At 48.1% G+C, this 14,982-nt stretch overlaps 1 protein-coding gene across 1 annotated transcript in view; it reads left to right on the top strand.

Moving 5' to 3' along the window:
- The window catches only part of DAPK2 (death associated protein kinase 2), a 113,555-nt gene extending 100,941 nt beyond the window's left edge, over positions 1–12,614 (top strand). Inside the window, exons 9-11 of the mRNA XM_004421672.3 lie at positions 9,761–9,850; positions 9,956–10,039; positions 12,443–12,614. Of these exons, the coding sequence (XP_004421729.1) occupies positions 9,761–9,850; positions 9,956–10,039; positions 12,443–12,523 (255 nt within the window). The 3' untranslated portion in view covers positions 12,524–12,614. The remainder of the gene's footprint in view (positions 1–9,760; positions 9,851–9,955; positions 10,040–12,442) is intronic.
- Positions 12,615–14,982: the final 2,368 nt, after the last annotated feature.

The raw sequence follows: 14,982 nt of genomic DNA, 5'->3' as shown, positions 1-14,982 counted from the left end.
TCTCCGCCTTTCCCCCCTCTGGCTAAGGGCCCCAACTTTGTGTTGAGAATGAAGACCAAAGGGACTCAACAAGAAGGTTCCTTTTCTTGTGAACCTAGGGCCCTGGGCCACACTCCGTGCTCTCCATGAGAGTTTTTGAAGAGGGTGGACATTAAGATCGGGAAGCACAAGGCTCAGTGGTCCCTTCTTGACCCCAAGCTTTGAGCACACCTCCCCAAGGACTGTATGATTTCATCTCCCTTTTCCTGGAGGTGGGGCCCGTCAACCAACTCATATAGACAGAGCATGGAGTGTGGGCCCAGCGCTGTGCTAGAAGCTTGGGGTCAGGGAACAGATTATATAGTTTCAAAGTGCCTTCACAGCCTCATAAAATACCCTTATCAGATAGGCAGGGTCAATGTTATTCCCAATTTGGAGATGAGGAAACAGAGAGGATATGATTTGCCCAAAGTCACAATAGTGGCAAAAATAGAAGCTTTCTGATGATGAGTTGGTTGCTCTTTCTGCTTCCCCTAACTGCCCCAAGCTCCAAGAGTTTATTCTCTGCTGATAGGGCTGGTTATACCCAGATTCATCCATCCAGCCATTCACAAATAATTTTTGAGCAGCTACCAACTGTCAGGCATTCGTCTTGGCACTGGGGATACAATGTTGAGTGAAAAAAAGCATGTTTCCTGCCTTCGTGGAGTTTGCAGTCCAGTGAAGGATTCCAACATTAATCAAGAACATTCTACAAATGTAGAACTGCTGCTGGGAGATATGCTATGAAAGAGAAGCACTGCAAGAGCCTGCAGTGGGCGTCTGACTTTGTCGGGGAAGGCATCCCTGAGACACTGGAGCTGAGAACAGCTAAGCAAAGTAGGGAGAAAGAAGTGATCCCAACAGAACTGTCATGCCAGGGCTCTGTGGTGGGAGGGCCCATGGAAGGCTGAAAATTCGGGACAGAAGGAGAGCTGGAGAGGAGAGAATAAGAGTATGGTGTAGACGTGAATGGAGAGGATGCAGGACCAGCAGGGCTTTGCCATATTAAAGAGCTCTGCCTTTATCCCAAGAGTCATGGGGAGCCATGATGGGTGCCGGGCTAGTCCACACCCTGAGGTGCTGGGGGGGAAGATGCCCATTTAGCACAGACAGTAAGTGGTTTAGGATGAGATATGAGATTTTGATCCTATGAAACCATTTGTTCAAAGTGCTATCTCCTTTTCTGTTAGTTTGCTGGATCATTTCAAATATCATATATAATATTTGTAAGAGAAACTTTTTTCCTCAAATATAAGAAACCATAATTATAAAATGCATCATTTTATGTACCAAAAATAAGAAAGAATAAAAGCCCAAGGTGGGAAGTCCAATAGGAGACCCCACACACAAAGCTAGGACACACTCACTGAGAGGGTAAATGAGAAATAAAGCCACAAGCAGAGAGGGAAAGCAAGGAAACACGTGTCTCAACCTTGACACTAATGGAAGGATGAAAAATCCTCCCCTGAGAGTAGGAGCCCCAGGCCAGTGGTAGCTCCTTTCTGAATTTGCACAACCAATGTGATCCAAAAGAACCTCAAGCAGAGAATCTAATGTCAAACCGTCTGAGGCTGTGTGGCCCTGATGGCTGCAGAAGCAGTGTGGTCATCTCCCAGAGCAACTGCCTTCACTTCAGACCCACAGTAATGATAGGACTGCATTGATTGGGAGATGTGTCCCAATTTCAGAGATCCAAAAATGTGCACCTTGGAATCAATGGAAGATGGCAAAGCCCTGTTTTTCATGCCTGCCTGGGAGAATTAGTACAAATGACCCATCTACAGTCCCCCCAAGGACTTACCTGCCACACACATGGGGTGTGATGTACCCATTTGTCATAAGACACTGCAAATGTTAAAGGTCCCTTTGGCCATGTCAGCAGATCGTGACCTCCATACAGCCAGGTTTCCTAAGGAAAGGAAGCCCCTGATTGAGCAACTCAGGGCAAACTTTCTTGTGAAGGTCAAAATAAAATGCAGTAAAGGAGTAAGATGCTGACAATGATTTGAATTAGGGAGACTGGGAAAAGGGAGGGAGAAGCGGTTATTGTATGATCATGGCATGAGCCATACACTGTCTGTGCTAAGGAGAGTCCTCAGAGGAGAACCAGCGGACACCCTCATCTTACAGCATTTTACGGGACAGGACTTGTCTAAAGTCACCCAGCTAGTCAACCTCAGGGCTGGGTCAGAAACAAACGTGGTTTTCTTTACAGTAGTGGAATTGTCCCCTTTGTGTTCATGTTGTTGCTGGTAATTACTTGTCATTTAGATGTTTTATAAACAGACCCTTTTCTGTACTAAGACCTTCCAAAGAAAAGTTGAAGTGAACTGAGAAATGTCCCCAAGTCTTTCAGGGAAATCAGAGAAGACTGTTACCTTCCTCTGTGACCCAGCTAGTCCAACTCCAGAACCTGTTGCCGAGGGGAGCCCAAGGAGGCCTGTGGAATGCTCAGCCAGAGGACCTGCTTAGCTCTTCACCACATGCCCACAGCTGGCATTTTAACAGTGGTGTCAAGTGCAGGGCGGGGCTGATGATGGTGGGATGGGGTATCAGAAGTGGAATATTTCACTGGCACCTAGAGAGAGAAAGGCCTGGGGGACACTGCTCTGTGGGCAGGCCCCTCTGTGGTCATGGAGGATTTTTCATTCACCAGGCTGTGAATGAAAGGTCAGCCTCTGTGCAAATGCCAGCCTGGGCTGTTGGGGAGGGGAGGGTAAGTGTATGACATCTTCCTGAATAACGATTCCCAAGGAAGCTAGAGAGCCAGCGGTTGGAGAAGGCAGCAGCCTGTCTCTGCTCTGAGGCGGATGCACATGGCACATGGTTACCCGGCTTTGCATGGTACCATGGTGTGGTACGCCATAATTCTACAGATGCAGGAGGCTGGCAGTAAAGGAATGGGGCAGAGTAATAATGACAAGAGAAGCCAGAGTCTCCTCCATGAGCCCCCCTCCTACAGCCCACCCTCCCCCGCAGGTGATTATGAAGATGGTGGCTTCCCACCTCAGTCCATCACACAGCGCAGTTGGCCCATGTGGTGGCTGTGTGTCCAGCTACCACCCCCACTGTTGGCCTCTGTAAATGTCTGTGGAACTGAATGGCCTTTTCTCCTTTGTCTGTGAAACTCTTGGCCCGTGAGAAGATTCTTTGCCCTGGAGAGGTGACCCAGCAGTAGGCATATTCGAGGAGCAGAGGGGGCCGGTTCAGTTGAACAAACACTGATTGTGCTCTGCCTCTGTAGGGAGGTGACAGATAAGGACAAGACAATCCCTGAATAAAAGACTCAGTGTCTAAGACAGATGGGGACCCAACCAACTGGGAGATAGGAAAGGTCTGGTGAGTGATAAAATAGAGGTACCTAATATTCCAGAAAAGAGGAGAGAGATGAACTCTGATTGAGAGAGGGTGAGGGGACAGCAGAGAGCAGAAGCCTTCTCAGGGAAGGTTTCCCCACTACCGATAGCCCCTTTCCAAGCTGTAACCTTCTGGAGAAGGTGCCAAGTGGAATTTGGAGGATGAGGGTGAGCCTAGATTGGGGTCAGGAACCTGAAACTGTTACATGGAGATTAAAGAGAAGGAGATTACAGAGATTAAAAAGAGAGAGAGGGGCCCTGCCCCGTGGCCGAGTGGTTCAAGTTCTGTGCGCTCCGCTTCAGCAGCCTGGGTTCGTGGGTTCGGATCCCGGGGCACGGACCCACTCCATTCACCAGCCACGCTGTGGAGGTGTCCAACATACAAAATAAAGGAAGATTAGCACAGAAGTTAGCTCAGGGCTAATCTTCCTCAAGCGGGAAAAAAAAAAAAAAAGAGGAGGATTGGGGATGTTACCTTAGGGCGAAACTTCCTCAGGAAAAAAAAAAGAGGGAGAGTTTGTAACTTTTTGTTATGGGAAGTTTTCAAAACTTGCACAAAAGTGTCAAGAATGGTGTAGTGGAATAACTTCCACATACCTGTTACCCAGCTTCAAAAGCAACAAGTCGTGGCCAGTCCTCTATCCTTCAACTCCACCACTACTTTTTCTGGAGTATTTTAAAGCAAACTTCAGACTTACTTAACTCATAAATTCTTCAGCATGAATCTCTGATAAGGACTTTCTTTTTAATATTATCACTGTGTCATTTATCACACCTGCTAAATCAAGAATAATTCCTTAATATATAGATATGCATTCCATATTCACATGTCCCCACTTTTCTCAAGGGTGGCCTGTCTCATTTGGTTTATTCAAATCAGGATCCAAACACAGTCGACACAGGCATTTGAGTTGTTGTTTCTCAAGTCTCTTGTCTTTTGTAACAGTACAGGAGGGAAAGCTTTTGAAGATTTTCCTGGGGATGAAAAATTGGTCTGAAAACTGAAGTTCCTAGAGAAGAGAATGAAAAGAGAGAGTGTATCTGTGGTGAGACCTAATCTGGAAATGTGCGACCAGGTCAGGCAAGGGAAGGGGCATTCCCACCTCTTCCCGTTGGCTTGTTCGACATAGGGGACAACCTGCAGGGACACAGCTGTGCTGTAGCAATTCCCACCCATTTATAAGGAGGCAAAGACTCAGGCACCTGTAAACCTCATGTGCTCCTTTCTGGCAGAACAGGGAGGCACGGCTAGCAGGGCCCGGGCTCCAGCCAGCAAAACAGCCAGCAAAAGGGAGAGGTAGAAGCGCCACTTATAGAGAGACTCGATTAAGGGAGATGGGTGGGGGGCAGAATGACAGACCTGGGCAGGAGAGGGAAGGGGGTGATCAGGTGTCCCTGGCTTCCAGTGGAGAAATGGCACACATGGAAGCTTGAAAAGTTGCCATCTGTTTGCAGTTTCTACAGAAGGCCTGGTATTTAGAAAAATAATCTTCTGGGTCGCTTCTTCTGTAAAGCCAGGGTTCCTGTTTTATGCCTGGTAGGATGGCTGCTGCTTCATCTCCCTGCTCTGTGGGTGTCGGGTCTGACCCAGCACACTCCACTGGACTTTTCCAAAGGCATTTGCATCTGCACAAACGAAACCTGGTTTCAGCCACAGTGTTCTGTCTCCTTGTCTCCCTTCCTGACATTTTCCCCAGACACCAAACACACTTCTGGGAGCCTGGTCAGAATTGCCCCAGCTCTCTGGTATCGCTGAAGGACCACAAGGCTGGAAGGTGGGCACTGCTGTTTGCAGAGAGGGAAGGGTCGAGAAAAGGCAGAACATAGCTCCATCCCCCCTCACACCCCCAATTTAATCAAAAGTATTAATGCCACATTCCTTCTGGGAGCAGATTTTGCTGCAGAATTTATATCTCTCTGACTTGCAAGGCTTAGATAACAGCATCAGCATTTGGTGAGCCTCTTAGCAACCAAGGAGGCCCATTGATTGGGAAGGGCCAGCCTGACGGATTTACAGCCTGGGTGGCCTCCTCCTTGGGATTCATGCTGTTGTGTGCAGCATATAGACAGGGCCCTAGAAGTAACTGCGTCATCTCCCACTAATGGCCCCTGAGAATGGTCCCACCTGATGTTTTAGTTGGGCCTCTCTGCTCAGTGGCTGGCACTGCTGGGCCAGTTGGAAGGTGGGATTTTCATTAATGGGATTCCCCTGGCCTGCATGTTGACTTTTCAGCTATGGGGTTCAGGCATCTCTTTCCAGGCATCTCTTTCCAGCTATGGGGTGCCAGTCAGTAAGCGAATAAAAAGAGGCCCCTTCCCTCCCAGAGTCTACTGATCCTGCCTCATCAGACCCTCCAAGTGAAGTGCAAGCATCCCCTGCAAGGGTTGGGCTCAAAGGTGAATTGCAGACATTAGTGAGGTTAGAGGTAGACATGTCTGTGTGTTGAGAAGGCAGGAAATCACCTTGGAAAGGGATACCAGTTGCTGGGAGGTGCAGGAGAAGGTGACTAACAAAAAACAAATAAATACAGAATAAAATGTCAGGTAGTGTCACATGCTGTGAAGAAGTAGGATGTAGGCACATTGAGTTGTGTGGGGCAGTTTGGGAGCTGTTTTATATAGAGTGGTCAAGGAAGGCCTCCCTGAGGAGGTGACATTTGAGCCAACACCTGAACAAAGTGACAGAGTGAATATATGAAGGAGCAAGGGCAGAGACCCTGAGACCTTGGGTTCCTAGACCAGCAAGCAGACCCGTGTGACGGGAGCCACAGAGACAGGAAGGAGAGAGGGAGGAAATCAGGTTGGAGAAGGACCCAGATGGTACAGGCCTTGGGGGTCTCGGTGAGCTTGCTGGGTTCCATCAAGAGTGCCGGGAAGCTGCTGGAAGGCTTTGAGACCAGGAAAAGGAGGCTCTGCCCTCTTTTGCGTCTCCCTTCCAGGTGAGACCTAGACCCAGTGCTTGCAGGTGCGGCAGAGGAGGTGAGAGGCTATTAAGGATGGAGCTGGGAGAGCTTGGCCTGATGGTCCCCTCAGCACCCTCATCCTTTTCTCTTCTCTTCCCTCTCCATCTTCCTTCTTCCTGCCTCTCTTTCCTCCTGCACTCTTTGGCCCAAACCACTGTGTTCCAGTTTGGGAGGGTGACTAACCCCTGGCTTTCTCATCTCCTCTCCTTGTCAAGGTTGTGTGTACTCTCCTCCGCTTTCTGAGCCCCCCACCCCCCACCAGGACTCCCCATGGCTCTGCCATGGTGAATCATGGTGTCATGATACCCAGTCATGGTGTCATGGCTGCTGATCCAGGTGCCTGGGGCTCTCATTGGCTAAAGTGAGCAGGTCCCAGGTCGTAGGATTTCATTCCAGTTTGTCTCTTCAGCAGCTCAGGGAAACAATTTAACCATACAACTATTAAGCACCCCAACTGTTAAGAGGTGGGGCAGGGGACATTGACAAAAACACGAAGAAAGTTCTTTCTGTGTCCTCAAGTTGTTTTCCACTAGTGGGACGACTCCACTGCAGAGTTGACCGAGGTAGATGATATACTGTGTATAATAAAGGAGCTCACATGTGTTTTGATCACGTAGGGGAGAGAGACATTGTTTCTTGGAAGTTGTCTTGGAGGAGGTCACATTTGAATTGGGCTTAGAAATACACAGAGGCCTTCCAGGAGGATGGGGGTTGGGTGAATATGGAAAGGGCCTCCTGCTAGAAGATTTTAAGTCCTGAGCAGTGTGGGCCAGCAATATGCACTGGCTTCCCCTGGTGCCTAGTGCCATGATGAAAAATAAACAAGGTGGGGGTTAGGAGACAAGAGCAGCACTCGGGCATCAATGAGCTACCTCCCTCAGCACTCACTGAGGTGCCGAAGGAGGCATTGCTGTGAGGAGGCTGTCAGGGCAGAGAGGCAAAGAGAGCTGGATGAGACCTTATGGATCATCCTGGGCAGTTCATTTTCTTGATGTCACCGAAACCTTTGAGAATCAATGAAAGCTATCGACTCTCCTCAGAAGGAATGTGTATTCGTACATACACACTAATTTTTTTATTGAGATATAATTCACATACCATGAAATTCACCATTTAAAAGTGTACAATTCAATGGTTTTTAGTATATTCACAAGGTTGTGCAACTATCTAATTCCAGGACATTTCATCATCCCCAAAAGAAACTTCATACCTTTTAGTAGTCATTCCCCATTCTCCCCTCTCTCCAGTCCCGGCAACTACAGTAGTCACCCCTTATCTGTGGTTTTGCTTTCCACCATTTCGGTTACCCGTGGTCTGAAAATATTAAATGGAAAACTCCAGAAATAAATAATTCATAAGTTTTAAATTGTGCACCATTCTGAGTAGAGGATGAAATCTTGCTCCGTCCCACCCAGGACGTGAATCATCCCTCTGTCCAGCGTATCCGCGCTGTATACGCTACCTGCCTGTTAGTCACTTAGTAGCCGCCTCAGTTATCAGATGACTGTCCGGTATGGCAGTGCTTGTATTCAAATAACCCTTATTTTACTTAATAATGGCCCCAAAAAGCAAGAGTAGTGATGCTGGCAATTCGGATATGCCAAAGAGAAGCTGTAAAGTGCTTTCTTTAAGTGAAAAGGTGCAAGTTCTTGACTTAAGGAAAGAAAAAAATCATGTGCTGAGGTTGCTAAGATCCACAGTAACTTTTATTACAGTATATTGCTATAATTGTTCTATTTTATTATTAGTTATTGTTAATCTCTGTGCCTAATTTATAGATTAAACTTTATCATAGGTATGTATGTATAGGAAAAAACATAGTATATATAGGGTTCAGTACAATCCATAGTTTCAGGCATCCACTGGGGGTCTTGGAACATATCCCCTGCGCATAAGGGGGGGCTACTGTACTCAAATACTTTCTGCCTCTATGGATTTGCCTATTCTTAACATTTTATGTAAGTAGAATCACAGTATGTGGCCTTTTGTGTCTAGCTTCTTTCACTTATAATGTCTTCAAGGTCCCTCTGTGTTGTAGCATGATCTAGTACTTCATTCCTTTTTATGAATAATACTCCTGAATAATATTCCATTGTATGGATATACCACATTTTGTTTATCCATTCATCAGTTGATGCACATTTCAGTTGTTTCCACTTTTTGGCTATTATGAATAATGCTGCTCTGAACATTCAAGTACAAGTTTACACATTAAAATTTGCAAACCATTTCAGAAGGTTCATAGAACCCCTGAAACCCCCATCTCTTGGCCTCTTGATCTAGAAAAACCTTGTTTTATAAAAGGGAAGGAATTCAAGAGGGAAGGGACTCATCAAATTATATACATTGAATATGTCCAGATTTTTTTGCATATCAATTATACCTCAATAAAACTATTTTTAAAATAAAATAAAATAAATTTTAAAAAAGAGAATAGGGAAGGGGCCCACCCAGTGGTGTAGCAGTTAAGTTTGCTTAACTTAAGTTCGCTTAACCTCGGCAGCCCGGGGTTTGCAAGTTCGGATCCCAGGCTCAGTCGGATGCACCGCTTGTCAAGCCATGCTGTGGCAGTATCCCATATAAAGTAGAGGAAGATGGGCACGTATGTTAGCCCAGGGCCAATCTTCCCCAGCAAAAAGAGGAGGATTGGCAAAGGATGTTATCTCAGGGCTAATCTTCATCACAAAACAAACAAACAAACCAGAATTAAAAAAAAAGAGAGACTAGGGAAGGCAGGAAGGCTATCAATCATCTATTACTATTTGTTGAGCATCTCTAGGTTAAGCACTTTACATACGCATGTTCATTTAATCCTAGATAACCCTGTGACATAATGTCATTTATTATCCCCATGTTACAGATGAGAAAACTGAGGCTCAGAGAAGCCATGCCAGGCTTCTTGGAGAAGTCAGGACTTAAGCTGAGCCTTTACTTCCAGACTGAAAGGCAACTACACATCTCATCTCCTCTCCATCCCCTTCGAAGCCCGTATTTCCTTCAATTTGTTTTTAAATGAAATACAATTGCTCTGTCTGCCAACAAGGCATCCATTTAGCTAAGCCCAGAACCGGCCAGAGCACAATGGGCATCCTAGGCTGCTGTACAATGACCCTTCTCCAAAGTGATCCGTGATTGCAGGCCCTTCCTCCCGCTCTTCCCCTTTGGGGGGCCGAGCCTGAGCCCAGCTGGCGTGTGTGTCTGGCTGTGGTAATAATAGCTCGGGGGCACCAAGGGCATCTCCTGAACAGCTGAGACATCTGTAACCGTGGCCCTCAGTGCAGCGTCCGTCTTCATGCCCTGCCTGGCGGGGAGGTGCCAGGGTCAGGCTAAGGACCTCGTGTGGTCGGGGCTTCTGCGGAGAGCGGCATGGCTGCTGTCGGAAGCCCGGCGTCAGCCACCTCGCTCTGGTTTGTCTTCCAGCCCGTGGACAACCAGCAAGCCCTGGTGCGCAGGGAATCTGTGGTCAACCTGGAGAACTTCAAGAAGCAGTATGTCCGCAGGCGGTGGAAGGTGTGTTGGGGTTTAGGGGTGGGGGCAGAGGTCCAGGCGGTTTCCTGGTTCCCGCCAGGGTCCCTGTGCACATTCTCACCTGGCACTTCTCTCTCCCTCCCTTAGCTCTCCTTCAGCATCGTCTCCTTGTGTAACCACCTCACCCGCTCCCTGATGAAGAAGGTGCACCTGAGGCCGGATGAGGACCTGGTGGGTAAACGCAGGGACCTCCTCTCGGGTGCAATTCTGGGGTGGCCTGGATCTCAGGGGTGTGGGGAGCGGGTGGGTCTTAACTGTTTCCAGCCAGTTCTGCTGGTCCTGTCCTCCTCTGCACTGGGTGACCAGCGGAGGCCGTGTGTTCAGAGAGACCACTGGGGTGGTGCTGGGAGGGGAGCACGCCAATGGGGCAGCTTCTGGAGGATCTCGAGTCCTTTCCTGCTGGGCCTTCAAAGGGACTGCTGCTGCTCCACTGCCCCAGCCTTTCCCTGAGGACTTGGAGTCTCCTGGGGACCTTGAGGATTCTAGATAATGAGACTACCGCAGACAGTCCAAAATCTGTTCCTGACAATCCAAAGATCTGCAGTAGAATGGGAGATTTATAGTTTTCCATTTCTGTTTTGCTTTAGATTACCATTAATGTAATGTAATGTAATTACCATTATAGTAATGAAAATATTTAGATGATATCTTATATTTGATTAGCTTGTTACTGTTTTATGTACATTTAAAATGAGGGACTTATAATATACTACACTGGTCAAGAGTGTGGCCTCTGGAGCTAGACTGCCAGGATTCACATCTGCCACTTACTAGCTGTGTGACCTTGAGGAAATTACTTAACCTCTCTGTGCCAAAATGTTATCATTTTTAAAATGGGGTTAACAATAGTTCCTGCCTCATAGGGTAGTCATGAGGATTAAATGATGACATATTCTTAGAGCCTGGCATTATAGGTGTTCAATATATATTAGCAGTCATTATTGTTTGAAATCCTCCTGTAGACTTTAAAATGCAGTGCCAGTGCTTCCGGATGCAGTGTTAGTTTTTCAACTGGTAGAGATTATTGGACCAATGCTCCCCACTGCTTACTACGTGTGGTGAGGGCCCCAGGAGTGTCTGAGATGGCACAGGTCAGGACAGAAGGTGACTCTTGCTCAGGAAGGGGCTGGAAGGCAGTTGCCTGAGACAAATGGGTGGTCAGCCCTGAGCAGCCTCAGGACCCATAGTGTTGGGGCCGCATCCCGGGACCTGGCCCAGCGCCTGCACTTCTCCATCCCCCACACATGTCCTGAGGTGCTCTTTCTTCAGCCTGAGCTCTTGTTGATTCTTGCTCTTGCCCAGGACTTGACGATTTATTGCTCCAGAGGCCTAAAACAACTTTGTGCCTTTGGCCAAGCCACGTCCCTTTTCTGGCCACTTTCCTCATCTGCTGTAAAAGGGGCCTGGGCTCTCTCCCTCTGAGAATCCCTGTTAATGACAGGCAGACTTCCCCCAGCTTACTTTTTTATTGTCTGGCTCTGACTCACGTGAAAAAGTTGCTGTTCAGCAGAGCTTGAGTTATTTTTGTTATTATAGCCAGACTTGGTCCAGGATGTGTTTGGCTAAAGTTGATCTTGACCTTGGATTTCCAGCTGGCTTAGGCCAGGGGAAGGAGAGAAAGCCCAGGGAAGGCACATGGGGGCAGCAGGCGTGCCTTTCAGGCTGAGTTGCATTGATATAATGCAGGCCTCTGGGGGCGGAGGACCAGAGAGTAATAGAACAGAATGTAAATTTTTTTCCTAATTTTTGTCATTGTGCAAACATTTGAAAATAGTCCTCTTTTTACTCGAACACTCAGCACCAGCGGCTCAATGGTCCACCCTACAAGTGGAAAAGGATCGGGTCCCAGACATCTGTTATACAGTTTTCCCAAAGGGACTTTCCTTTAAGATAATAATAATAGGTCCTTTTGTTTAGGAAGCATTAAAATTGAACATCTGACAACAGATTTTTTTTCTTTATTGTGAAATTTTTGTTGTACATTATTGTTTGACAACAGATTTTTTTTATAACCCGCTTAAGTCTTTCTGAATTAGTACTTCTTTTAATAATTTGATTGAATTGACATGGCCTGGAGTAAAAGGGCACTATGACCTCCAGGGTGGCTGCCTTGGCTCTGGTTTAGCCATGGAATGTACTTTACTCTTCTCCCCATTCATAAAAATGGAGCACAGAAGCCATTTCCCTGGAAAAAGTGCATGGCAAGGCTTGCTAAAGGTGCAGCCTAGGCCAGTCAAAGAAGAGGGGGTGTGGAGTGGTGGCCACCAGAGCTTGGGGAGGTCCCTGTGGGTCCCCCGCCTCCATTCTCTCTGGGCTGAGTTCATGAGACCCACCAGCCCACAGATCACCTATCCAAGTGGTCTTGATTATGTGGCCTCAAGGCCCCATTTCGCGTCCCTCCCCACCCCCAGCCGCCCACCCCCTGTCTCTGGACAGAGCAACAGCCTTCTCCTCAACATCTACCTCCCTGGCTTGCAGGCCTGTGGCCCAGGTGTATCAGCCCATGTAGCCCAGCACAACCCCATTCCTGGTATCTTATGACTCTCCTGCCCTGAGCCTCTTTTTTTTTTCCAGAGGAATTGTGAGAGTGACACAGAGGAGGACATCACCAAGAGGAAAGCCGTCCACCCCCGGAGGAGAAGCAGTACCTCCTAACTGGCCTGGCTCTCAGTGGTCACCAGGGAGACCCAGGACCAGTGGGGCCCCCTTCTGTACAGACTCTTGGTTCCCGCTCATCACCAGCACCCAGGCATTCTGCATTCCTGAACACTTTGCAAGAGAGGTGGGTCTACAGGATGCAGAAGAATTTATAGGGGAGCCAGGAGACCCTGGGAGATGTGGCTATCTCCTACAGAGGAGGCTCTGGCATTTGCAAAGCTCTTATTCAGGCTTTCACCTGACTGCCAGCCTCAGAACCTAGGGTGGGAGTGTGGACATAAGGAAATGATGTCTATGAACATCATCATCATGGGTGAAGGTCGGACTCAGGCAGCTGTCCTCACAGGATGAGGGAGCTCAGAACCAGCCTGGTCAAAATTACACCAGGAAGACAGAGGCCTCCCCAAGGGGAACAAGACAAGTGAGCAAAGTGAATCTTGGGGTGTGAGGGACCAATCCTGTGACCTCCCAGAACTCACATGGAGTCAGCATGTCAGGCTGACCAACATATCAGCCCATTGCCAGCCCACTGTATGGTAATTTCCTTCATTTTTATTAAACTTCTGGTTTACCTGATGCTTGGCTTCTTTTAGGGCTATCCCATCTGCTTTTCTCCAGCTCAGGTGCCTATGACTCTGGGGGAGCACCCAGGGTTGGAGTGCTGAGTGGACAGTACCCCGGAAGCTCATCCTGAATCACTCGCTCTGGACTACAGGGCACCTATCATCTACATCCTTCCCTAAAGGTTTTCAGCCCAAGAAAATCAGTTCAGATACAGCATATAATGCTTGTGCTCCGTCTACCTCCACCACCATCACCCTGCTGGGATGGGCTGAGTTGTGTCTCCGAGCCCCCAGTACCTAACCCCCAGGACCACAGACTATGCCTACATTTGGAGATAGAGTCGTTAAAGTGGTAATTAAGTTAAAATGAGGTGATTGGGGTGGGCCCTAATCCGACATGACTGGTGTCCTTCTAAGAAGAGGAGATTAAGACATGGAAGAAAGACCACATGTAGAGACAGGGAGAAGACAGCCATCGATGAGCTAAGGAGAGAGGCCTCAGAAGAAACCAACCCTGCTGACACCTCGATCTCAGACTTCTGGCCTCCAGAACTGTGAGGAAATAAATTTCTGTTCTGTAAGCCACCAGTCCGTGCTACTTTGATAAGGCAGCCCTAGAAAACTAATGCACCTGTCAAGTATGGCCAAGATAGGGGCAGGGGGCTTTTTAAAGATGTGGATGGAGAAGGACCCACAGGGAGAAAGGAGAGGAAAAAGAAATGGATTGCCTGGACCCTTCACTGAATATGGTAAGGGAACCTTAATGACATAGAAATCTGGGCCCAGCTTTCCAGGCCAGAAGAATGGTGCTGCTGACCAAAAACCCAGGAGAAGACCCTTGGAAGCCAGAATAAAAAGGATTGGGGTGAGGCACCGAGACTGAGAAAGTACGTGGGAAGGGGAGGAAGGAGAGGGAAAGTTTTGGAAGGTGAATGGGGAAAATAGTCAGAAGGGCAGAAAGGAAAGGGCCTGGGGGAAAGGAGGCATCCTTTCCCTTGTCAGCATCTGGCGAGAGCGGGCGGAGCTGCCTTCATCCTGTGGATGGATCCAGAGCAAAATGACCCCTCAGGAAGAGAAAGCCAGGCCAGTTTCAGAAAAGCTTCCACGCAGAAATGGAGAGGCCTTGAAGCTGGTTGAAGAAAGCTCTGCAGTTGACCTGTAGTTCCTGGGCGTCCCCAGTTCTCATGCAAACCAGCTTTCTGCCTCATACCAGCCTCTGGAGGGCAGCTGAGGCTGAGAACTGTGTTCAGGGCCCCTGGGCCTGTCCGGGGCTTTTGGCTGTGGCTGGTCACATAAATCAGCAGCGAATGTTCTGGAACAGGGGCTCACTGAGAGCTCCTAGGAAGTGAAGTATGGTAGGGGGTAGGGGACTGCCCTCCTGCTAGGAAGGAGAGCAGTGAAAGGCTTTGACAAATCCTTGAGTTTCCAGTCGTGATCATAGGCTTAGCCTTTTAGGATGTGTCTGGCCCAACCACTACATTTTACTGAAGAGGAAACTGAAGCCTAGAGAGAGGAAGTGAGTAGTTCTGCATCACACAGCAAATTTGTGAAAGTGTCTGCTGAAAGCCCAGACTTCCTGACTCCAAGTAACTCCAAGTACAGTACTCATTTCTTCAGCTTGATAAACTGTGGTAGGCCTTTCAGGAAATGGATGGACCATTTGCTTTCCTCTTAACAGGCTCTCATGTATCCTTTCCTGTTCCCTGCTTCGTCCTTCATTTCTGGAAATAGAAGAAATTGTCACACTTAGTTCTGTCCATCTTTTCACAGTAAATGACACTGCCCCTGGGTGGGAGCGTCTCAGCAGCCAACCTCCGTGGGCTGCAAGTCAGTCAGTGAACCAATATTTATTGGGCTCCCGCTATGTGCCTGGCACTGTTCTAGATGCTAGGG

Source organism: Ceratotherium simum, chromosome 3 (genome assembly GCF_057802395.1).
Source record: "Ceratotherium simum simum isolate JZ-2026a chromosome 3, ASM5780239v1, whole genome shotgun sequence".
NCBI classification, from domain to species: Eukaryota; Metazoa; Chordata; class Mammalia; order Perissodactyla; family Rhinocerotidae; genus Ceratotherium; species Ceratotherium simum.
Note: the sequence above shows the minus strand (reverse complement) of the source record. Positions and strands in the feature narration are given on the sequence as shown.